General features: G+C 40.1%; 1 protein-coding gene across 1 annotated transcript in view; it reads left to right on the top strand.

Moving 5' to 3' along the window:
- LOC136858108 (C3 and PZP-like alpha-2-macroglobulin domain-containing protein 8) overlaps nucleotides 1-25,775 on the top strand; it is a 589,070-nt gene that overhangs the window by 428,088 nt on the left and 135,207 nt on the right. Inside the window, exons 6-7 of the mRNA XM_067137410.2 lie at nucleotides 2,069-2,197; nucleotides 13,581-13,762. Of these exons, the coding sequence (XP_066993511.2) occupies nucleotides 2,069-2,197; nucleotides 13,581-13,762 (311 nt within the window). The remainder of the gene's footprint in view (nucleotides 1-2,068; nucleotides 2,198-13,580; nucleotides 13,763-25,775) is intronic.

Here is a 25,775-nt window from a genome sequence, read left to right as displayed (position 1 = left end):
ATAATAATAAATAATAATAATAATAATAATAATAATAATAATAATAATAATAATAATAATAATAATGGTATAGCCTCAGCTACAGAGTTGAAGACCTTCAGAAATTGTGTCATCTAGGTGGCCTGACTCTCAATTACCACATTCCGATTGTGCTGTTATCTAACAACGAAAGCGGAATTCTACTGGAAGTTTCCGTTAATTTTGGTCTGATGACACTGTGTGCACTACCAGTGATCTTTAACAGGCCATCGGATCTTTTACTGTCCTTCAAAAACCGACTGTCTCAGCCGGAATCGAACCCATGCAATTCAGATCATGAGTCGAGCACTGTATCACTGATCCAACGAGGCATCTTTCTGTTCTACAGTTTTCATCAAACATTACCTTTCAGGGCGGACCTGTACTTGTTGCCAGTATAAAGGAGAAAGACATATGTGTAAAATGTGAGAATATGTGTATAGAATGGTACTAAAATATTGTTTCTATTCAACAATAACATCAGTTCAAAAAGCGCGTTTTCTCCGGGCTGAAAATGTTGCGAACTCTGAGAAATATTGCCACTGAGGTAAAAGTAATTTACTAATACGAATAATATTACCGAGGAGCATGAAATGTATCCGCCTCTGTGGTGTAGTGGTTAGTGTCATAAGCTGTCACCCCCGGAGACCCGGGTTCGATTCATGGCTATCCCATGAAATTTAAAAAGTGGTACGGGGCTGGACACGGGGTCCACTCAGCCTCGGGAGGTTAACTGAGTAGAGGGGCGTTCGATTCCTGCCTCAGCTATCCTCGAAGTGGTTTTCCATGGTTTCCCACTTCTCCAGGCAAATGCCGGAATGGTACCTAACTTAAGACGGTAGAGGTGAGATCTCTCGCTGAGTCCGAGGGAAAAACCAACCCTGGAGGATAATCGGATTAAGAAAGGAAAACGCATGAACTATTTTAATTAAAAAGCAACTCGTATAGTATAGCAATCGAAGTATAGAAGATAGATGTTTCTATAATTATTTCACTGAAATGTCTCACCAGACCAAAGCACGTAGACCTCGGTTTTCCCTCACGGCCATAACACCACCCCCCCATATTTGTATCCCAATGTCAGGTGTTAGAATTCAGGGCCTCTCAGAGTGCATGCGCCTGATGCATGCACTGTGCACGGTGCAAAAGACGACTTCACTTGGTTGCCCAGAGTGCAGACCCCCATTCCTCGATTTGGAGCAATAGCGCTGTCTCTCGCTTTCCCCACGCCTGTCTCGCTCGCTCCGCCTGTCTCCTCCTCACTTGCTCCGTAGCGCTCCAAATCCGAGCCGAGTTGAGCCGAGCTTAGCCGAGTAGCCCAGAGACGAAGCGTTGGTCCGAGCCGAGCCGAGCGGGAGCGATGCACAATGGACGGAGCTCTTGCGCCTCAATTTGCACGCGTTAGATTTTGGGCGTTTGAGAGGCCCTGTAGTTAGATGATGGTGCTAGTGGAAAAATAGTCTGATATTGATACAATTTCCGTGACTAAAGGACATATTCACACCTAAATGTTCTAGAAAATTACCCGAGCTGTTGTGAACAGGTGTCTTAACGCTGCACTACAGCACCATACCTCACTCATCCAATTGCCCGCCATCGCCCTGCGCTGTTACCTTTGAGAGGTATTGGACCATTCTGCCATTATACATAAATATTTATTTGGACCACTGAAGAAGCAATTGGAAGGACTGACGGTGAATTCCAATGAGCTTTCATATACAAGCGTATTATTTTGATTCCTTCAGTGTTCAGAGAGTCGCTGCCATATATCGCTAAACAAATGCTTAGACGAATACGAGATCTGTACCAAATTCATACTATACCTATATGTTATACGTGTATGCAGGAATTGTGTAAACTTAGGCCAACTGTACTTATGGAATCACCATCCTACACTTCCTTTAATAAATATATTCGAATATATTACCACTCCCATAAGCACATTTTAGCGTTCCAACATTTCAGGTGAAATAATTGACAGTTTATCTTCGGACAAGGCTGTCACAACAGAAAGAAATACTTATGTTAATATATTGTCGTATGTTTCCAGGCAGAACTGGTGTCCGTGGAAGGCAAGGAGATAGACAGTCACTATGTCCTGGCTCGCGAGCCCATCAGAAAGTGGAACTCGTCGTCCGACTGCTACCTGCTCATAGAGGGGATGGAACACACGCTGCAGGTAAGAAGTAAAACTCGGTGAATTATTTCTGAAACCATAAAAGGACTACTGTGTCTACTTGGTGCAAACTTTTTGACTCCTAAAGCCACGTCTATCGAATTTCTACAAAGGTGAGCATTCAATATCATGACTCCTATCCTTCAAGACATTTTACCAATTTTCTGAGGTCGTCACCAACGTGGATTAGCCCAGTTTCTCGGCGAATGCCCTTCCTGACACCAACCCAATGTGGAAGAATGAATTTACTATTGCGTGTTCCTGTGGTGGTTAGCTTGCATGTGTTTGTACCTAAATGAAGATGTGTATTAAGACAATCACGAACACCCATTTTCCGAGTTGAAGGAATCAACCAGACGTGACTAAAATCCCAGACCCTGCCAGAAATCGAACCCGGGACCCTAAGACCTTAAGGCTACTACGCTGACCATCCAGCCAAAGAGACAGAAATATTATTATTATTATTATTATTATTATTATTATTATTATTATTATTATTATTATTATTATTATTATTATTAACCCTGGTACCCATGGTCTTTAAGGTGTCAATTCTATATGGTCTAACTCCGTAGTTAAAGGATTCGAATTCCGTTGATTTTAAAAGAAATTAATCGTTAAAATATTGACTGGTAGAGTAGGAGAGGTGGTGGTAAATATTTTCTAATCACTAGATTGCGTACCAAGAGTCTGGATTCAATTCCAAACGTATTCGCAGTGTCCATATGTTATGAGGGCACATGACGATGTCGATAGTGATTCGTCGGATGGAGACATTAAGCCTTGAGCAGACCCATTAGTGCTATTCGACAGAATTAAACTCTGTGCCGGCAGAGAGTTTCACCCCCTCCCTTCTTACTATCATATACACGTCACGCATTTCATCTCATTAACACCTCTGATGAGGTAGACGTCAGGAACAGCATCCGTCGTAAAAACTCGCTACGAAGATTCATCTCACTGCATACCCGACCATGTAGAGAAACACGTCAAGTGTGGGAAAAGAACATTAGTAGTATTATATCGTGTTCGAAGACGGAAATAAGTCTTCGTATCGATATGTTGGAGCAAATGAAGAATACATCTTCAAAGCAAGTGCAGTATATTTTATAACTTTACCACAGGAAAGTTCCAATGTTTTTCTTACAGTGTTATAATTTGTCATTTACTTCCTCAACGGTGAAATTTTCGAAGTTTTCTAAGACTGATCCTGCGACTCATTCAGTAACACCAATTATAGTGAATATACAATATTTTCAACAAAATTCAACACAAACTGACTAAATCTATTAACATCTGAAAGACGTTGATATCCATTTCGCAAAATGAGTTCTGGACTTTTTGCAGCAATAGTGTGTTTCTTTCTGGCGAGTTTTATTTGTTCTCTTCGAGAGGGATATTAATGGGAAGGGTTCATTAAAGATTACCCTATTTATCAACGTTATGTTTTATATATTTATGGTAAATATAAATAAACGACAACGATTATACAGCATTAACAATGAATGAAAGCATTGTTTTATAAAATACAAAGTCAAATCACGAGTTTATCGTGTAATACCAATGTGGCTGATCCTAGAAAAGGAAATATAGACTGGAACGTTTCCATACATTTTCTTTAACGAGAGCGATGATGACAGTGCTGATGACATTCGCGTCGGTTGATCTACCAATTGAGTTGTAGTGGGCTAGGTCATCTTTGTTTTTGTCTTTTTTTTTTTTTTTTTTTTGCTTTACGTCGCACCGACACAGATAGGTCTTATGGCGATGAAGGGATAGGGAAGGCCCAGGAAGCGGCCGTAGCCTTAATTAAAGTACAGTCCCAGTATTTGCCTGGTATGAAAATGGGAAACCACGGAAAACCATTTTCAGGGCTGCCGACAGTGGGGTTCGAACCCACTATCTCCCAGATGCAGGCTCACAGCCGCGCGCCCCTAACCACACGACCAAATCGCCCGGCCATATTTGTTTTGTTGGAAAGGATCTAAGCTATACGTCTGGCACTACTGCCATCACACTGTAGAGTGCGTTTAAGTCGCACGACCTAATAAGTTGAAAGTCGATTTCGATTACAATGTGGTCGTGAAAATTCAATATTCATGTAATTATATTATTATAAACTAAAAATTATTCAAATAATCCACATTACTGTATTCTGCTAGAGGTAACTATAGTCATAGCAGTTTATTATTGGAATTTCAGCCCATACATTCAACGCTTTTTTGTATGAAAATTCCAGTAAATAATAACGACTTATTACAGTATTTATTGCCCTTTAAGAAATGTATCCTTATACTGTTCTCAGCTGCGAACCCGCATACATGAGATATGTAGGTGAACACATAATCACGGAGCTACCGAGGTAATAATAATAATAATAATAATAATAATAATAATAATAATAATAATAATAATACCTTGTACAAAATAACCAGGGGCTGCCTGGCCGAGGCGGTAAAGGCGTGATCGGCTCGCCCGGAAGGACGTGGGTTCGAATCCCCGTCAGGAAGTCGTAAAATTTAAGAAACGAGATTTCCACTACCAGAGGTGCACATGGCCCTGAGATTCACTCAGCCTACACCAAAAATGAGTACCAGGTTAATTCCTGGGGGCAAGGGCGTCCGGGTGTAGAGCTAACCACTCTACCCCATCACGTGCCGAGGTTACGAATGGTGGAAGCCTTTACCTTCCACCCCTCCAAGGGCCTTCATGGCCTGTACGGAGATTAATTTTTGACAAAATAACCATCACAAGTAATATACCGTATTAGTAGCTTTCGTTGGCTTTTACAGAATAAAGGTTACCGGCATGTACCAACAAACATCCTTGCATTTGGTAAACGATAATAAAAATGTGAACCTCTGTGTAATAATTGCAACTTTGTTTCTAATGCTCCTATATGAACCAATACAAATCATATTATGATATCACGGATAGTCTTCTTACTATAGGGGCCGATGACCTTCGATGTTAGGCCCCTTAAAACAACAAGCATCATCATCATCTTCTTCTTCTTACTATAACCGACAATAGCAAGCCATACACGCGGGGGAAAATACTATTTTAGGACAGCGTTTTTGTACTGTTATTTCGTGAAAAATCAATGACATACAGTAATATGCAATACATTGCATTTTGATATAATTACGTACGTATAGTCTGGTACTAATCTTATTTTAAGGACTCGTCGACTGTGTGAAAGAATTACACATGCGGTAACCACAACAAAGCGCGCGTGTCTAGAATGAGTAGCGGTTAATGTTGATAATGATGATGATGATAATAATAATAATAATAATAATAATAATAATAATAATAATAATAATAATAACTGTATGGCCTAAGCTGTCGTGTGCAAGCATTTTGATTTGTCTCAATCTACGCTGCCCGCGCTTCAATTTCTATTTCCGTTTTACTCTATGAGATAGCAGAGTAAACCGGATCTCTCTTGTACGACCTCTGGTGGAATTCAATTAGTTTTGTCGGGTAAACATCAAATGTTTCACCGGAGATCTTTGACATGCCGACGTCGTACGAAATTCAATGTTGAAGTGACTTTCTTTTTGCCGCCCTTCAAAATTACGAGTACCAAGCTCGATAGCTGCAGTCGCTTAAGTGCGGCCAGTATCCAGTATTCGAAAGATAGTAGGTTCGAACCCCACTGTCGGCAGCCCTGAAAATGGTTTTCTGTGGTTTCCCATTTTCACACCAGGCAAATGCTGGGGCTGTACCTTAATTAAGGCCACGGCCGCTTCCTTCCCACTCCTAGCACTTCCCTGTCCCATCGTCGCCATAAGACCTATCTGTGTCGGTGCGACGTAAACCAAGTAGCAAAAAAAAAAATAAATACGAGTACCTCTGCCAGTTTGAATCTGTGATCTTGGGATACAGAAGTTGACACACTACCACGCTTCACAGAGGGAACTTTCAAGTGTTGTTTTTCCACATATCTTTCTTCAGAACTTCATCGTTTACAAAAGACACCTACAGCATTAAAACTTGAATCCGACGAACCTTTCAGAACATCTTCCAGATTGGACCCATCGTTAGCACTGGTAGATTATTGCACCACCATGGTGCATTTCAATAGTATTACCAGATGGACGGCTATATAGTCAGCCATTTTAGTTCCACAATTACATCAGTTTAAAAATAAGCTCACTCAAGCAGAAATTTTAGGGATGGTAAATTATTATACCATTAAAAGTTATTAAGTTAATTGGAGATGTATAAAAGATGGTTTCATCTCGCTCACATATTGGATTACATCCAACTAACATAGAAATGATTAGAGAGCGAAGAGTAGAGAATCTTATGAATATTCCCTAAAAGAATGTACAATATATTGTTAACAATACAGTTTATAAAGCTTAAAACGAGTAGTAATAAAAGTTCCATGTACAAAGGTATAAACTACGTTCATTATTTTCAATGTTTCTTGAAACAAGGGATGTAGCAAAATCTTCTTATATGACTGTCACTCACTTCTGCAGTTAACAAATACATCGAAGTCGTCTCTTTGAGATAATTCAATATTACCAATATTATATTATTACATACATATATACATTCTCATTACAGACTATCGTGTATTTTAGCGTTCAGTCTTCAAGCTTCAGTGATTGAACTAAACGCTTCCACAATGCTGTATTTATAACCAGCACACTGAACTCCAGGTCATCAAACACCGAGTCTAACTAAAGTTTTCTGGGTGTACCGCTGCTTCTCTTACCCCCCCCCCCCCTACCGAGGCAATCTTCCCCTAAACACCTAACCTCCTCCATTTCTCTCATATACTTCCACCACCGAAGGTACTACTTAAGCTAAAGTGTTTTCATTCCATAACGTGAAGGATTACGGTGGTCCTCGTAGAGGGTAACGCCCTCTCTGGGGCCAAGCAGATTTGAAGCGGTGATTTGAGGTGCGGAGAAGGTGAGAGGGTAGCGGCCGTGGCCTATAAAAGGGTCTGTACAGACATTTGCCTTACTGCAGGAGAATATGAAACCACGGAAAACCATTCTCAAGCTAGCCGACGGTGGAGACCAGCCCCTCGCCTCACGAATGCAGAGCTGCAAACCCAGTAAAACCAGTCACTGTTGAGCCGAAGCCCACTTTGCTCTGTCCCGAAGGCACTTTAATCCCACAGCTTCATACCATTGATTTATTCCTCACCTGCTCATTATCTCCTCACTGTGACTTTACTTGTGCAATTGTTATTCTCCATTTACGCACGGCTTCTTAGACGTCAAACTTGAGGCTCCCTGATTCCTCAAAACGCGAAGTCCTAATGTAACAATACTACAGTATTGGTTTTATGTCTTACTAACTATAAGGGCTGCTGAACTGAAAGAGATAGAGCTCGCAACACTGCAAATAACTGTCGGAACTGCCTAGAGGTGGCAGCACTGCATAGTTCCGTGTTTGTAATTAAATCTCAGAACATTGTTGGTCTGAGACACACGTCTTACTAAGTAGACGAAAACGTTAAATCAACATTCGTGTTTAATGGTTAGTCCAAATGAATAGGCCTACAACGTGGAGTGATAGAATTCTTCTCCAATGAAGGTGCTTTAACCGCGATAACTGTCACTAGGTGTGCTTGTGTTGCCAATGCAACAATGGACTGTGGGTGCTGTTTCCACGTGCGTCTTATGGATCAGCCACCTTACAGCCAAGAACCGTCCCCTTGTAACAGTCACATATTTCGTCCGCTGAAAAAAAAAAACCTGAAGAGTACGCTTTTCACAGCCAATCAAGTGGTTCCTAATATTGTGGAAGAGTGGTTCTACTAATCACCATCATTCATTGTGGAGGATATACAGAAACTTGTTCAGCGTGAAGATACGTGCTTGATGAGTGGGGGTCATTATCTGTATTCTCTCTCATACTACCATCAGTATTCGAAAACGACTTTCAACCTACTAGGTCGTGTTACGTACATGTAGTACGTGTTGAAGAGATGTTAACACGGTCAGATGTTAAGTACAGAGCAAATTACGTCAAATCGGAAAGTTGCGGGTTCGGATCCCACTGGTGTCCGGTTGGCCACTTTTTTCTCTAATTAACATCTCTTCAACACGTACTCAATGTACGTAACACGACCTAATAGGTTGAAAGCCGATTTCGATTACAATGCGGTCGTGAAAATTCAATATTCATTATCATCAGTATGCTATCGTCTTGATACTATGTGTGTTGCCCCATACATATAGAGTATGTTTCTAGGCACTTTTCTACCTTTTAAGTCAACAACCCTTATCTTACACTATTACGGTTTTCGAAGACACTGAGGTGCCGAAAATTTGTACGAAATGTTTATTTACATACCGACACAAGGATGAGTATTTGAACACCGTAAGATGTCACTGGATTGAGCCCGGTTCAAATCCGCCTCCTTAGCTCAGAAAACCCAGGTCTACCGTCTGAGTCACTCAGCCTAGGAAGACGGAATCTTTTTTTTTTGCTTTACGTCGCACCGACACAGATATGTCTTATGGCGACGATGGGATAGGAAAGGCTTAGGAATTGGAAGGAAGCGGCCGTGGCCTGGTGTGAAAATGGGAAACCACGGAAAACCATCTTCAGGGCTGTCGACAGTGGGGCTCGAACCCAATATCTCCCGATGACTGGATACTGGCCGCACTTAAGTGACTACAGCTATCGAGCGAAGACGGAATCTAATGCAAATTATTTCTTGTATATTAAGGGGCATTTTTGTGTTGTAGCTAGAAAGCTAGTTAACACTCTCAATCAATCAGTCAATCAATGAATAATCATTGATCTGGTATTAGGGCTGTCGCCCAGGTAGCAGATTCCAAATCAATTAATTGTTTACCTAGTCTTAAATTATTTCAAAATACTTGGAAATGTATCTAACAGTTCCTTTCAAAATTTATTCCAATTCCGAATTCTTCATCCTATAAATTAATATTTGCCCCTATATGTTCTCTTGAATTCTAGTCTTCATGTTATGATATAACCTGCCTTTAAAAGCGTATTCGTCTACTAATGTCATTCTATGCCATATCTCCACTGACATCTGGGAACATATCTCTTAGTCGAGCTGCTCTTCTCATTACTTCCAAATCATCCAAGTCCAGAGTTTGCAACATTTTCGTAACACTGCTTTCCTTCGGAAATCACCCAGAACCAATCGTGCTGAAACCTTTGGATCTTTTCCAGTAACCAAGTAATCATGGTGCCAGTTTCATACACTGCAACCAGACTCTAACGGGGTCTTACCAGAGACTTATGTGTCCTCTCCTTTACATCATCCTCCTCCCGTTTGTGCACGATAACGGTTAAAGATTGAGCACACAATATGAGTTGTACACAACAAGATTTATACACTCCTTTACATCCCCATCCCATCCCATTTGTGCACGATAACGGTTAAAGATTGAGCACACAATATGAGTTGTATACAACAAGATTTATACACTCCTTTACATCCCCATCCCATTTGTGCACGATAACGGTTAAAGATTGAGCACACAATATGTGTTGTACACAACAAGATTTATACACTCCTTTACATCCCCATCCCATTTGTGCACGATAACGGTTAAAGATTGAGCACACAATATGAGTTGTATACAATAAGGATTATACACTCCTTTACATCCCCATCCCATTTGTGCACGATAACTGTTAAAGATTGAGCACACAATATGTGTTGTATACAACAAGATTTATACACTCCTTTACATCCCCATCCCATTTGTGCACGATAACGGTTTGAGCACACAATATGAGTTGTATACAATAAGGATTATACACTCCTTTACATCCCCATCCCATTTGTGCACGATAACGGTTAAAGATTGAGCACACAATATGTGTTGTACACAACAAGATTTATACACTCCTTTACATCCCCATCCCATTTGTGCACGATAACGGTTAAAGATTGAGCACACAATATGTGTTGTATACAACAAGATTTATACACTCCTTTACATCCCCATCCCATTTGTGCACGATAACGGTTAAAGATTGAGCACACAATATGAGTTGTATACAATAAGGATTATACACTCCTTTACATCCCCATCCCATTTGTGCACGATAACGGTTAAAGATTGAGCACACAATATGTGTTGTATACAACAAGATTTATACACTCCTTTACATCCCCATCCCATTTGTGCACGATAACTGTTAAAGATTGAGCACACAATATGTGTTGTATACAACAATGATTATACACTCCTTTATATCATCCTCACATTTGTGCACGATAACGGTTAAAGATTGAGCACACAATATGTGTTGTATACAACAAGATTTATACACTCCTTTACATCCCCATCCCATTTGTGCACGATAACTGTTAAAGATTGAGCACACAATATGTGTTGTATACAACAAGATTTATACACTCCTTTACATCCCCATCCCATTTGTGCACGATAACGGTTAAAGATTGAGCACACAATATGAGTTGTATACAATAAGGATTATACACTCCTTTACATCCCCATCCCATTTGTGCACGATAACGGTTAAAGATTGAGCACACAATATGAGTTGTACACAACAAGATTTATACACTCCTTTACATCCCCATCCCATTTGTGCACGATAACGGTTAAAGATTGAGCACACAATATGAGTTGTACACAACAAGATTTATACACTCCTTTACATCCCCATCCCATTTGTGCACGATAACTGTTAAAGATTGAGCACACAATATGTGTTGTATACAACAAGATTTATACACTCCTTTACATCCCCATCCCATTTGTGCACGATAACGGTTAAAGATTGAGCACACAATATGTGTTGTATACAACAAGATTTATACACTCCTTTACATCCCCATCCCATTTGTGCACGATAACGGTTAAAGATTGAGCACACAATATGTGTTGTATACAACAAGATTTATACACTCCTTTACATCCCCATCCCATTTGTGCACGATAACTGTTAAAGATTGAGCACACAATATGTGTTGTATACAACAATGATTATACACTCCTTTATATCATCCTCACATTTGTGCACGATAACGGTTAATGATTGAGCACACAATATGTGTTGTATACAACAAGATTTATACACTCCTTTACATCCCCATCCCATTTGTGCACGATAACGGTTAAAGATTGAGCACACAATATGAGTTGTATACAATAAGGATTATACACTCCTTTACATCCCCATCCCATTTGTGCACGATAACGGTTAATGATTGAGCACACAATATGTGTTGTATACAACAAGATTTATACACTCCTTTACATCCCCATCCCATTTGTGCACGATAACGGTTAAAGATTGAGCACACAATATGAGTTGTATACAATAAGGATTATACACTCCTTTACATCCCCATCCCATTTGTGCACGATAACGGTTAAAGATTGAGCACACAATATGTGTTGTATACAACAAGATTTATACACTCCTTTACATCCCCATCCCATTTGTGCACGATAACTGTTAAAGATTGAGCACACAATATGTGTTGTATACAACAAGATTTATACACTCCTTTACATCCCCATCCCATTTGTGCACGATAACGGTTAAAGATTGAGCACACAATATGTGTTGTATACAACAAGATTTATACACTCCTTTATATCATCCTCACATTTGTGCACGATAACTGTTAAAGATTGAGCACACAATATGTGTTGTATACAACAATGATTATACACTCCTTTACATCCCCATCCCATTTGTGCACGATAACGGTTAAAGATTGAGCACACAATATGTGTTGTATACAACAAGATTTATACACTCCTTTACATCCCCATCCCATTTGTGCACGATAACTGTTAAAGATTGAGCACACAATATGTGTTGTATACAACAAGATTTATACACTCCTTTATATCATCCTCACATTTGTGCACGATAACTGTTAAAGATTGAGCACACAATATGTGTTGTATACAACAATGATTATACACTCCTTTACATCCCCATCCCATTTGTGCACGATAACGGTTAAAGATTGAGCACACAATATGTGTTGTATACAACAAGATTTATACACTCCTTTACATCCCCATCCCATTTGTGCACGATAACTGTTAAAGATTGAGCACACAATATGTGTTGTACACAACAATGATTATACACTCCTTTACATCCCCATCCCATTTGTGCACGATAACGGTTAAAGATTGAGCACACAATATGAGTTGTACACAACAATGATTATACACTCCTTTATATCATCCTCCCATTTGTGCACGATAACGGTTAAAGATTGAGCACACAATATGAGTTGTACACAATAAGGATTATACACTCCTGTATATCCTCCCCCCCCCCCCCCGTTTGTGCATAATAACAGTTAAAGATTGAACACACGGATTCAAGTTGTCTACAACACATTTAGATATTTATATTCGAACTATCACTCACTGTCAAGATAGATAATAACTTTATCAGCTACGACCATGCCTGTTTCCTTTTGTACGTATAATTTACATCAGGAAAATCAGGAGATGAAGACCTTGTGACGTCTGGAGTGCCTAGCCAAAAAGTACAGGTAAGCAATTATGCATAAACATACCAAAACACCATTCTAACAAAGGTTATAAAATAGTTTTAATAAACAAATTTTCTCGAAATGTGATGTCTAAATGTCTGTATAACCTCACGACGATTGATTGTCGGCAGCAATACCCATAAAACCGACTACAGCAACAACAGAAGCTATTTTTCTCCAACACAGCCATCATGTAAGCTGATCTCGATTTGTAGCCAGGATCTAAAGTAGAAAACTATGCTTCAAAAGTCCATAGAAAACAAGATATTTAAATTCGATCTACATAAATACCACAGTACTTATTTGTATGGATAAAGAAGCTTCACAATGAATAAGTAGAACAATATTGAGCGTTCTACAAACACAATGTCCGGCTCCATGACTGGCCTTTGGTCACAGGGGTCCCGGGTTCGATTCCCGGCAGGGTCGGGAATTTTAACCATAATTGGTTAATTTCGCTGACACGGGGGTTGGGTGTATGTGTCGTCTTCATCATCATTTCATCCTCATCACGACGCGCAGGTCGCCTACGGGAGTCAAATCAAAAGACCTGCAGCTGGCGAGCCGAACTTCTCCTCAGACACTCCCGGCACTAAAAGCCGTAAGCCATTTCATTTCATTACACACACAATGTACACAAACATTCGTACAAAACACATAGCTTTTGAATGAATAATCAGAAAAATATTACACAGTCCACCAACATAATGTACACAAATCAAACGGAGACCTTTGAATCTCGGTACTTCGCACAACACACGTTTAGCTCAATTGAGGAAGTATTTGTGATATTGTCCAGATGTGGATCATTAACATAAACACGTGCTCGAATAGCGTCTATTGCTCCATTATTTTATATTTTGTTCGCAGCCAGACGAAGAGGCCAATGTTGTCGTCTTGTCGACATGTCCCTGCGACAGAGACATGCATTACGTCATAACTACGGAGGGACATGTGACGTACTGGAGCCAGAGACAGTCTCCCGACTCCGGTGTGGATGACCCTCCCACACAGGCCATAGATGGAGCAGCCATCTGCAGACTTAACTTCAGGTGAGTCTTCTTCCTATCTTCTAGTTTATGTAAATAAGTCGTAAAGCTATGTGAAATTTGAAAATACTGCACAAATGTGAAGTCTTAGTGGTGTCCTTCTTTAGCAACCAGCCATTTGCTGCGCAGTTCTGAAAACGTTATCGCTTAGCAGCTGTTAGTCTGCGAGTGTGTTCAGTAGGATTATCGATATGTAATATTGCTAGAAGTGTATAAACATTCGCTTCTGCGCAAATATTTATGGGGACTTACCAAATGATGAAGACGAAAATTCAGTCATCATAGTGGCATGGAATGAATTCGCCCAGACCGAAGAAAGAGTGGCAGGTCAGGTCGAATATGAAAGTATTGTTGATGGTCTTCTTTGACATCAACGGTGTTGTGCAACATAAATTCCTATCAGACGGTCGAACGATGAACCTCTGGTATTATTTCGAATTATTTCCATGACAATGCGCCATCTCACGCATCGCTGTTGATTCGTGAATGTTTGACGACCATTAAGACAAGTGTACTTTTACATCCACCCTACTCTCCTGACCTAGCTCCATAAGACTTTTTCTATTCCAAATACTTCATTCATCCTGAAAACACAACAATTTCAATCAATCAACTGGGATATCAAACTGAAATCGCAGGTGAAACTACATGCGATCTCCCAAATTGCTTAGCAGGACTACTTCCGTTGGTGGAAACGACTTTGGGAGCGAAGGAGACAAAACAATCCCCTAAATAGATAATTTCAAATTTCGATTATTATTATTATTATTATTATTTGAACAAACTTCGTACACCGAAGTAGCACAGGAAGAATAATGCCTCTGCTATTCTTTGTTCTGACAGGTCGCTTCTGCTTAATGTTAAGAGCTACTGTGTATTTTTAGTTGCGATATAGCAAGCATGGAAACATCACCAGTTGTTCTTATTGTCGTTGTTTTGCTTTATATAAGCTTATCGCACTTGGTCAATAAATTCATGTTCTCAGAATGTTTAAAGTTTATCAAATAACTTGTGCTCTTGATTTCTCCTGTAGTTGTAGAGATATCTCGCTAAAGCTCTTCGAGTTTGGCCGGAACGGAAATATGTATGTATTCAATGCCCTGTTCCACACCTTCAAAGCACGCTTTAATTCAAGGTAGTGCTGGGAACCAAATTCTGGTCAACCGAGCATGAAGATACAATGTGAAACTCTAGAGCAGGGTGGCAAACTTCGCATTTATTTATTTATTTATTTATTTATTTATTTATTTATTTATTTATTTATTTATTTATTTATTTATTTATTTATTTATTTATTTATTTATTTATTTATTTATTTATTTATTTATTTATTTATTTATTTATTTATTTATTTATTTATTTATTTATTTATTTATTTATTTATTTATTTATTTATTTATTTATTTATTTATTTATTTATTTATTTATTTATTTATTTATTTATTTATTTATTTATTTATTTATTTATTTATTTATTTATTTATTTATTTATTTATTTATTTATTTATTTATTTATTTATTTATTTATTTATTTATTTATTTATTTATTTATTTATTTATTTATTTATTTATTTATTTATTTATTTATTTATTTATTTATTTATTTATTTATTTATTTATTTATTTATTTATTTATTTATTTATTTATTTATTTATTTATTTATTTATTTATTTATTTATTTATTTATTTATTTATTTATTTATTTATTTATTTATTTATTTATTTATTTATTTATTTATTTATTTATTTATTTATTTATTTATTTATTTATTTATTTATTTATTTATTTATTTATTTATTTATTTATTTATTTATTTATTTATTTATTTATTTATTTATTTATTTATTTATTTATTTATTTATTTATTTATTTATTTATTTATTTTACCCTCCCTAGCCAATAATAATTAGAATCAAACACGAAATTTTCGGAATATAATTTAAAATATTTTCTCACATCTGGTGTAACATAATTACAAAGCAGTCACGTAGAAATTCATCCAAATTTACAAAATATTTTATCACAAGTCACAACTCCTGCCTCCTTACCTGAATAGTCAGCGTACTGGTCTTCGATTCAGAGGGCATTGGTTTCAGTGACAGCAAACTACAATCTTGTGTACTTGTATAGTACAAGTCCACCTGAAGGAAATGCGTTATTAACTCGCAAACTCTTGGTTCTCTATACCTGTAATTATTCTACGATGTTGCATAAATGTGTATGTATTCTATACTTACTAGTGACTTGGTTATACTATGAGGACCAAAAATGATTTATTTGTCACCTCTCATGATAGCATCTGCAACATGACGAGAACGGAATAATATCTCGGAATCACAACTGTGCGTGTTCTTCTGCGCCTTGGAGATATGAGGGATACCTCCACACTGGCCACCCTTAACTTGTTTTAGTGGAGACTCTCTTTTTGAGAGAATGGACTAGCAATTTCATCCTGTGTATCACTATGAGATTAACAATAAGTTATTTTTCGGTTTTATGGGGTGAAAATTATTACTATGGTGTGGATACTAGACCAAACATTGTGTTAAAGTAGAAATAAGTAGACGAAATGTAGCTGTTCAAGTAACGTACGTCACTTACTTCCGCGTTGTCCTTGGATGTTTTCACATAGCATTCCTAAATGAGGAAAGTTTGGAGAGGAGCATGTCCCTTGTCTGTTCTTTATAGAACAAATCGGTCATTGATAAAAGACTAAATCAAATAATTATCCTGCGCATTACTAAAGATATTGCAGAACTGTCCTTTGTAAAGGTAAATCAATGGGGATGCAAATGATGAAAGTGAAGTCTGGCTACTTGGAAGGTAGTTGTAAATAACTCGATTCCTTCCTTTCGTAAAGCCGTGGCTTGAAGGTGTGGATGGTATACGTGGAGGAACTGGAGATAGATTCTCAATCAGAGGATCGAAAAATTTAGAAATTAGATTTTTATTCCTCAAGAGTTATATAGCCATGGAATTTTCTTAAGCTACAGCAGAAATAAATATAAGCTTAATTCCTTGTGACTGAACTGGCTGCTCGTATTGTTCACCTCTCTATCCCAGTTACAGCTGAAATTATACTACTCCTGTAGGGGCTTTCAAGGGGCTGCCTGGCCGAGGCAGTAAAGGCGTGCGCGGCTCGCCCGGAAGGACGTGGCTCGAATCCCCGTCAGGAAGTCGAAAAATTTAATAAACAAGATTTCCATTTCCGGAGGTGCACATGGCCCTGAGGTTCACTCAGCCTACACCAAAAATGAGTATCAGGTTAATTCCTGGGGGCAAAGGCGGCCGGGCGTAAAGCCAACCACTCTACCCCATCAAGTGTCGAGGTTACGGATAGTGGAAGCCTTTACCTTCCACCCCTCCAGGGCCTTCATGGCCTGTACAGAGATGACTATGCTTTTTTGCTTTTTGTAGGGGCTTTCAAATCTGTTACATCGTTATATTTGTGTTCTGCCTCGTATAATTGCTCTGAATTATAGCTTGTGATATGCAATCCGTTGTTTAATGAGTGCCACTAATTTGGATCGAGACAGGTGTTCATGAGTTAATGGTTCGTTTTCTTCCAACCCATTTCTCTTGAACGAGCCTCGCAATGTTGTGAATGTCTCCCACAGCTGATAAAGTGGTTGACTAGAATTAAAATAAGAGTTTGGATTTTTAGCCTTTCCAAATATTTGTTTGGAAAGGAGATTGAAGTAAACTATTTACATTGACTTTGGATATATCAAAGCAATCTCCGTATTGGCCATGGAGAATCCGCGAGGAATGGAAGGTATAAAGACTTCCTCCGCTATTCGTAACCTCTGCACTAACTGGGATAAAGTAGTTAGCTCTATGTCAGGCCGCCTTTGCTCCCGGGAATTAGCCCGGCACTCGTTTTTGGTATAGGCTGAGTGAACCTCAGAGCCACATGTCTCTCTAGCAGGAATGTGATAGCCGTATGACATCGTCGTTGGCTTCTCGCCGGGACGGTACCAGATCGTATCCCAATGCATATACGATTTTAAAATGTAACATCCCTGAGAATTGGTTTACACGTAGAACTGGAAATTCTACGACTACGATCACGACACCGACACACAAGTGAAACTAAAACTCGTTTGCTTGTTTTGCATCCCGTTTCTGATTTTTTTCGACTACTTGGTTTGAATCGAGCCCGTATGCTTGTGGGTGAAGGTAGAAACAAACAAATATATTAAAATAATAGTAGTGTTAGTAGTAGAGTAAAACAAGTTGGATCCGGGAGATAGTAGGTTCGAATCCCACTATCGGCAGCCCTGAAAATGGTTTTCCGTGGTTTCCCATTTTCACACCAGGCAAATGCTGGGGCTGTACCTTAATTAAGGCCACGGCCGCTTCCTTCCAACTCCTAGGCCTTTCCTATCCCATCGTCGCCATAAGACCTATCTGTGTCGGTGCGACGTAAAGCCCATAGAAAAAAAACACGTTTGTATACGTATAACTTGCAAGAAAATACAATGACAGATTTTAATATAGATTCAAAGGAGTTAAAGAAAGAAAATAATAATTAGTACACAAGTCATTTATAAGTATTTGCAAGAAGATGGGAGATATAATATTCGTCTTGTCATCAGCCTAGATGCGGTTTGATTCTCGTATTATAGGAAACCGAAAAAATCAATGTCAGTGCTATAATAAGGCGTAATAAGCAAGACGGCGAGTTAGGTAGCTCAGCAGCTTCCTTACCATTAGGCCTACAGTGAGTAAACAGCATTGCTATATGATTCATTCCTCACAAACTTAGACTACAAACGAAAGCCTGGCTGAGTGGTTGAGATGGTAGAAGCGTTCTCCTTCTGAGCCCCATTTGGCTACTTCGATCCTGGCTGAGTTCGGTGATATGTGCTCAAATGCGCCATCTTCGTGTCGATATATTCACTGGCACGTAAAGAAATTCCTGAAAAACAAAACTTCGGCACGTCGGGATCTCTGAAAAGTACAAAATTAGTTAGTGGGAAGTCAATAACATTGAAATAAGGGATGACGTACCTGTCCATATCATATCGAATAAATTCACAATTGTATGTGAATGTTATTTACTTTCATCAAATGTAGCTAATTTCAAGTGAAAGATATACTTACAGTTTTTAAACAAAAATCAATTTGATTTTTCAGAATGAATTATTATTTGTAAAGGTATTAATTGGTGACAGTATTTTCAAATGTCTTATCACTACGTTTAGAAATATCTAGCCAAGTTATTGACCCACCGCACGCACGTTCGCCTGAGGAAGGACGGCTCGTCCCCTCAGCTAGTGTCACCCGGAAACATCGAGAGGATTGTGGGCCGAGAGTGGTCTGGGCGTATCCAGCTTCCGGAATGATCGGAAACCTTTAGGCCTGACTATTTAAGAGCTGGCAGACAGTCAGTTACAGCTGAGTGCAGTGTGTGAGTGTATTGCTGTGGAGTACTAAGTGGAGTGCTATGTGCAAGTGTACTGCCGCGGTTCACTGAGTGGAATACTGTGTGAGAGAGTACTGCCGTGAAGTTCACAGTTCAGGGTTCTCGGTCAGAGTTTAGGGTCAGTTGAGCCGTGCAGTACAGAGATTGTTCTGTCCTTGGAACTCCACCTTTCTTCCTGTTCTGTCTGTCGTCGACGAATTGAGTCTCTCGTGTCCAGCTGCTTTGAAGTGAATATACTGTCTTATGACGCGGGAGAGAGTTCGAAGAGAGATCGGCAAGGGACAGTGAACTAAGGCTGTTGTGAGGGTACGACATACAGGAGTGTGAGACTGGGCTGTGATAGCGCACGGCGAGTATAACTGTGGAACTGCCTTAAAGTGTGAGTGATACTAGTGGAACAGTGTGTAATATGTACTGTGATTGTTTTAATTTGTAAGCAGAAGAGTGAACAACCAGTGTAACTGAGTTAGCGAGGGTAGAGAGAGGGCAAACTGGTGCACTCATGTGTAGTGTGTAAGAATTAGCGTTAAATAAATGTTAGTCATATAATTTAACTCTACCAGTTGTTCTTTATCTATTTCCTATCCACCATCTCGTTATATTATTATTATTATTATTATTATTATTATTATTATTATTATTATTGAGCTGACATATGAGGGACATGGGGTGGTTGACGGATAATCAGCCTCTAGAGCTGCTGGAACTGGTCTGCCTTTAGATGTTTTCTGGCGACAGATATAATCCTCTGGAGCTTGTCGTCTATCTCCCCTACTTTCAGACACTTGTATGTCCTCGTCGTCTGCTAGTACCACGCAGCCTACCGATTCACAAGTTCCGAGCTCGGTCTTGCTGAGTATCGGTTGGTCCCACGACGACTCATTACAAATTCGTACCGGCACGAGCGTCCTGGCCGGATAAAGTCCACGTTCAGTATTTGTCAACCCGGGTTCCACTACTCTGCTGTCATCCCCTGGTCCCTCCAGTCGTGCCGTCACCACCACTAAGGACCGGTATCACTTCCTCGATGTTAGCGGTACCCTCGCTACTCGCGAGCGTATTCCGGGAGTCGGAGCACAAATTCTGGTCGATACAGCCATAGCATACGTAGTTCTATGTCAACAGTCGCTTCGTAACCCCAGAGTGCGTCACCACCCAAGGCGACCTGATCGGTGGTGCTCGCGACGACGGTCCAAACCTGTACACTTCTCCACTCCGAAGTGCAATAGCGTAAGAGTAGCACGTAAGGGTGGTTCGGCTCCTACTCTATCTGACCATTGGTGATCTTGAAATGGGAGCGTAGGTTGGCGACCACGGAGCCCTTAGTCGAGTCCTAGTATTGCTTCCACTTACTTGTGCCAGGCTCCTCGCTTTCATCTATCCTATCCGACTTCCCTTGGTCAACTCTTGTTCTCTTCCGATCCTGACGGTATTAGGTTTTTAATGCCTGTAGGGTCTTTCATTTTCACGCCCTTCATGGCCCTCCCATTTCTTCGGACGATACCTTTTTTCGAAGTATCGGATCCCTTCTATTTTTTCTCTTTGATTAGTGTTAATAGAGGAAGGTTGTACTGTACTTCCTCTTAAACAATAATCACCACCTGCCCTGTGGTGATGCCCGACCTTGCAACGATGAATGCGCTCCCCCACCCCCCCCCCTCCCAACCCCCCGTGTCTATCGTGAAGCGACACGGCTCTCTCCAAGCCACCCATTCGCGATGTCATTATTCCCCTCAGCGACTACATTCAAAGTGTATTGAGGGAATGATAATGACGGCGTCGACGATCCTCTCTTCTTGTTGGCCCCTACTCATTTCCCTGGACCGCCCCCCGCTGACAGTCTTTCCTGAAATGGCTACGCTCACCGCATTTCTAGTAGATGGTTTCTCTGGAGTCTCGGCATCCCGGAGGCGGCGAGCGTCGCTCCAGTGTTGATGGGCGTATCTCCAGATTCCCGTCACCCCTCATGGCTCGTATCCTCGCCGATGGTGTCGAAGTCGCTGTCATCTTTATCGCTTCCATTCTCAGGGTGGTGGTGAGAGCATCCTTAAGGCAGTGCTCCGTACCAAACATCAGGTGTTGGCGGATCTCAACATCGCAAAGCTCGTCGACAAAAGTGTAGGCAGCCTCTCACTGTACATGATCCGGTGGTAAACCACTTAATGCCTGCTAACCAGCTTTTCTACTTCCGTGGCGAAGTCCTGCAGCAATTTGCACGCGCACTGTGTATCCCGAGGCAGAGTTAAGCCCGTTCCACGCCTTGGTCTGCGATTAAAATCCGTCGACTACCCGCAAATATAACACAGGTAAGAGATGAATATGGTAATAGTACCTCAATACCACGGGACTGGCACGTTCATCAGACAAGAGTTGTTAAGTTGATGTATTGGACAGCATACACTGACTATACCAAAACAAGAGAGAGAATCTACAGTTAATCACCCCCACCATTCAGGCAAGTGTCCCAACGCTCAACAAATGTTTCTATACCTTTAAAGTGAAGGGCACTGGTTGCTATTTGAACCACTCTACCATGGCATTAGGAACCACCGATCGGTGGTGAAAAGTTTATCCTCCGAGATTTCCTCGGTATACCAAAGACGTGACTGTCACAAGTGGAGAGTGGCTGTAAGGCGGTTGAAGACTCCAGTGAAGACAGCTCCGACTGTCCGTTGTTGCTTCAGCAGCGAGTAGGCGTGCGTTACCATAGAGCACAACTACACTTCGCGACAGTTTTCCTAGTCCAAGCATCTTCTTTTCAAAGGGATTGAATCGTCTCACGTTGTATTTGCGTGGATGCATTCATGAAACACAAATATTGATTCAGCTTTTTCCTGTACATAGCGCACACTTCTCTCAGACAGACCATGTCCTCAGCTCTTACTACAAACACCAAACTACACACTTCAGCCACCTCTTGGCAGTTTCGTCAGTTATTTGCAGTGTCTGTGTCTGTCTTTGCAATATTTCAATTGAACAGCCCTTAGAATAATCTCCTATCTAAATTTTTAAACTTCCTGCCAGGAAATGGAACGCATGATGTCCAAAATTCTGCCCTATTTAATAATATTATTGTCTTTATGTTCCACTAACTACTTCTGCGGTTTCCAGAGAAGCAGATATGCCAGAATGTAACTCCCACGTGCAAGTAAATCTGCTGACGCGAGACCAATGTATTTCAGCACCTTCAAGTACTGTCGAACTAAGTCGGTATCGAACCCACCAATTTGAGTTAAGAAGGCCATCGCTCTACCGTTTGAGCTACTCAGTCCGGCTGTGCCCTATGTGAACACTCAGTAAGATAAAGGGGAGATGATTGAGAACTCGGAGGACAGCCGTCATGTGGTGTGCTTGTTCCTGTCTGATCTGTAATGAAGCTTGATCATCTCGTGTTTGTGGGAGTGAAGGCGTTGAAATATCGGCTCTCAACCGTACACAATGGAGGTGATGCACGCTACCGTGAATTCCAATATTTGAGAGTTTGTAGTAAATGCAATTTATCATATTGCTTAAAAGCACCATAAATTATGCTTTCAAATATGATTTGGAGTCATTGCAAGCCAAAAGGCAGTGCGTTCATGCGGAGAATGCCTGATCGATTCTCGTAGTCCGTCACAAATTAAGCGCCGGAGGCACCTCATTTAGAATTCTCTTGAACCCGAAATAAATTACCAACATAAATAATATTCCCAGATTTTTATTGGGCCTGAAATAACACACTTAGGATAAAATATAGCAGGTCATTAAGAGTACAGCTTCATAATAGCAAGGGCATTAAATTATAATGTCATTGATGAGAAGTAGTAATACATACTGTGTACTCCCTAGACAAGGGCAACAAAACTAAGCAATTTTTACTGCTTCATTATCAGGTCTCACCTGTCGAATATTGTACTTAAATCGTGTGAAGTCTATCTGGTAACGTGTGTTGATTTACAAAATATATTGAAATAAACTAGGTCTAGAGTTCTCAGTCAAGGCACAACTTCAACGAACACGAGGGAGGGATTTGAAACCTGTTCCCTCTTAGTTAACCACGTGTCCGGCTCCTTGGGTGAATGTTCAGCGTAGAGACCTTCGGTTCAGAAGACCCCGAGTTCGATTTCTGGCCGGTTCGGGGATTTTAATATTGAAAGGTTAATTCTTTCGGTTCTGAGACTGGGTATTTGTGTTGTCCTCAACATTCTTGTAACTCGCACCATACGCAACGCTATCCTCCACCAGAATACTATGCATCCTCCACAAACGACAGATTCCGCCCACCTTTATCGGTGGGTTTGTCTTACAAGGGCTGCACCAGGCTAGTAACACACGAAAAAAAGGAAAAACTGTTGACCATATGAAGCTTAGTGCAACCCACTCCGATATGCATATAAGGATTCAAATCCTCCATCTAAGAGCCAGGTATCGAACCCTAGCTATAAGCTAGTGCACCGACCCCTAGACTACATTTCTGTTATAAATGAATATAATCGTTATAATTATATAAAACAGGTATTATTGTCTCACAGACACCAAGAGAGTTATCTTTTCGGGTTACGAAGCTGTGTGTTTGCATTCGGGAAATGGGGATTTCGAGCCTCACTTTCGCAGCCTTGAAGATTGTTTTCACATCAAGCAAATGCTAGAGATGTACCATAAAGGCCATGGCAGCTACCTAGCTTGTTCTCGTTCTTGTGTCGCCGAAAACCTTCCGTGAGTTAGTGCAACATTAAACCACTTGCAAAATAATGTCTCCTAGACTGGCCTTCGGATCTTCAAACGATTTCTTTAGAGGTGACAGGTCTGTTTCCAGTCCTCCTACCCTCCTTCAACTCATAGTAAGCAGTTTCTGAAAGGGCCAAAAATGACAACAGCCCCGAAGGGCTTTGGCCTACCAGGGACCGCTGCTCAGCCCGAAAGCCTGCAGCTTACGATGTGTCGTGTGGCGGTAGGCGAACGTCCGCATGCTGTTCATGTTTCCCAAATCCGAACTTACCATTCCTAACGGTATGGATTGGAGCATATTCCCCGAAATATACTACTTTCTCCTTTTTCTAGACCGGGGTCGCTATCTCAGCGTCAGATATCCTCAATTATAATCACGTAAGCTGAGTGGAACCAGCCCTGAGATCCAGGTAAAATTCCCTGACCTGGTCGGGAATCGAACCGGGGCATTCGTGTAAGAGGCAGGCACGCTATACTTACACCGCAGGGCCGGCGACCGAAATGGCCAGCATTGCCCAAATTGAATTCTCGTGATCTGGTGTTTCAAACGTTGACAGAGATAGAAAGCAAATGATGTTGATGCTTGATGATGATGCAAATCAGACTTCAGTATTAGGTTTGATATTTGAACAGTTATACTTCTCGTGGAGTGCCGTTAATGGAATATCTCTCTCTTCTTCATCTTCCTTTTAGGTCATGGTAGCAGGATTACTGTTCAGGATATTGTTACTTAAAATGGGTTGTTTATGGCTGGCTGTGGTGGTAGGCGAAGGACAGCATGTTGTTCATGCTTCCCAAATCACTACTTATCATTCCTTACTATATGGATTGGAGAATACTCCACAAAATAGACTATTTTTTTCTTTTTCACCATTCAGTGTATCTCATTGCCCAGAATGTTCTGGTTATACGAGATTTCACAGAAGTCCCACCTTACAATACCAACATTAATTTAATTAAAATCAATTAGTCTATGTTTCGTCCTTATATCGTGGACTTCATCAGCTATAGCTTAAATATCAATTTAAAAAGAAAAGATATAAGTGTCACATAACAAGAAATGGATAAAAGTATGTACGCATAAAGGCTAAAATAGTAAGTACTTGTTGTCTAAAAGTCTTTCATTGATTGTAAAATGTGGCACCAACTTGGCTCTTCTTAAAATGGATCATGTTGATTTAGACGTTATAATACTATATTATGAGTTTCGAGAATATTGACTTGTGCAGTGTGGGACGTTGTGTGAGATCATGCTCAAGCCAGGTCGTTAAAATTTAAGGTATATCCTCGCTGGCTGAAGTTGGTTCATCCACGTCTTGTTGTGGAGAGTTTGCTGTGCCTCCTTGACAAAAACTCTTGTCGATCACTTATTGGAAAATAGACCCGATACGTTTTGGCATGGCGTTTTTTACTTATAAACGCATTTTAAATACTTTAAAAGGTGCTGTAATTACCTCTCACACATTTGAGAGATTGATTATTTTCTTATCTTTGGGACACTCAAAGTAACGGTATCCTTTGAACCTACAAATTTAGGTGTTGGTTTTCTTTCCGCTGCCAGTTCCCGTGCATGTTTGTGTCACTTTTATTATTTGTGCTCGCCACATTTTTCTTCTGGGTGTCCTCTATTTATCTTTACATTTCTTGATCACTTGATAGCGAAATGTATCACCTTCATGATGGGTTATTTGATTTTGCGTTATTGGATTGTGTTTGATATGCGCCTTGTTATTCTACGTACTGTATTTATTGGTACATGTCCACTCGGTAATATGTAATGCTACAACTGAGTGGTCAGTACATTTATTGTGCATGTGTGTTCCTTGTGTGGATTTTCCCTTTCTTTGTCATTCATAATTCATGTCAGTGCTGGGATTTA

The sequence above is a fragment of the Anabrus simplex genome, chromosome 1, assembly GCF_040414725.1.
Source record: "Anabrus simplex isolate iqAnaSimp1 chromosome 1, ASM4041472v1, whole genome shotgun sequence".
NCBI lineage: Eukaryota > Metazoa > Arthropoda > Insecta > Orthoptera > Tettigoniidae > Anabrus > Anabrus simplex.
Note: the sequence above shows the minus strand (reverse complement) of the source record. Positions and strands in the feature narration are given on the sequence as shown.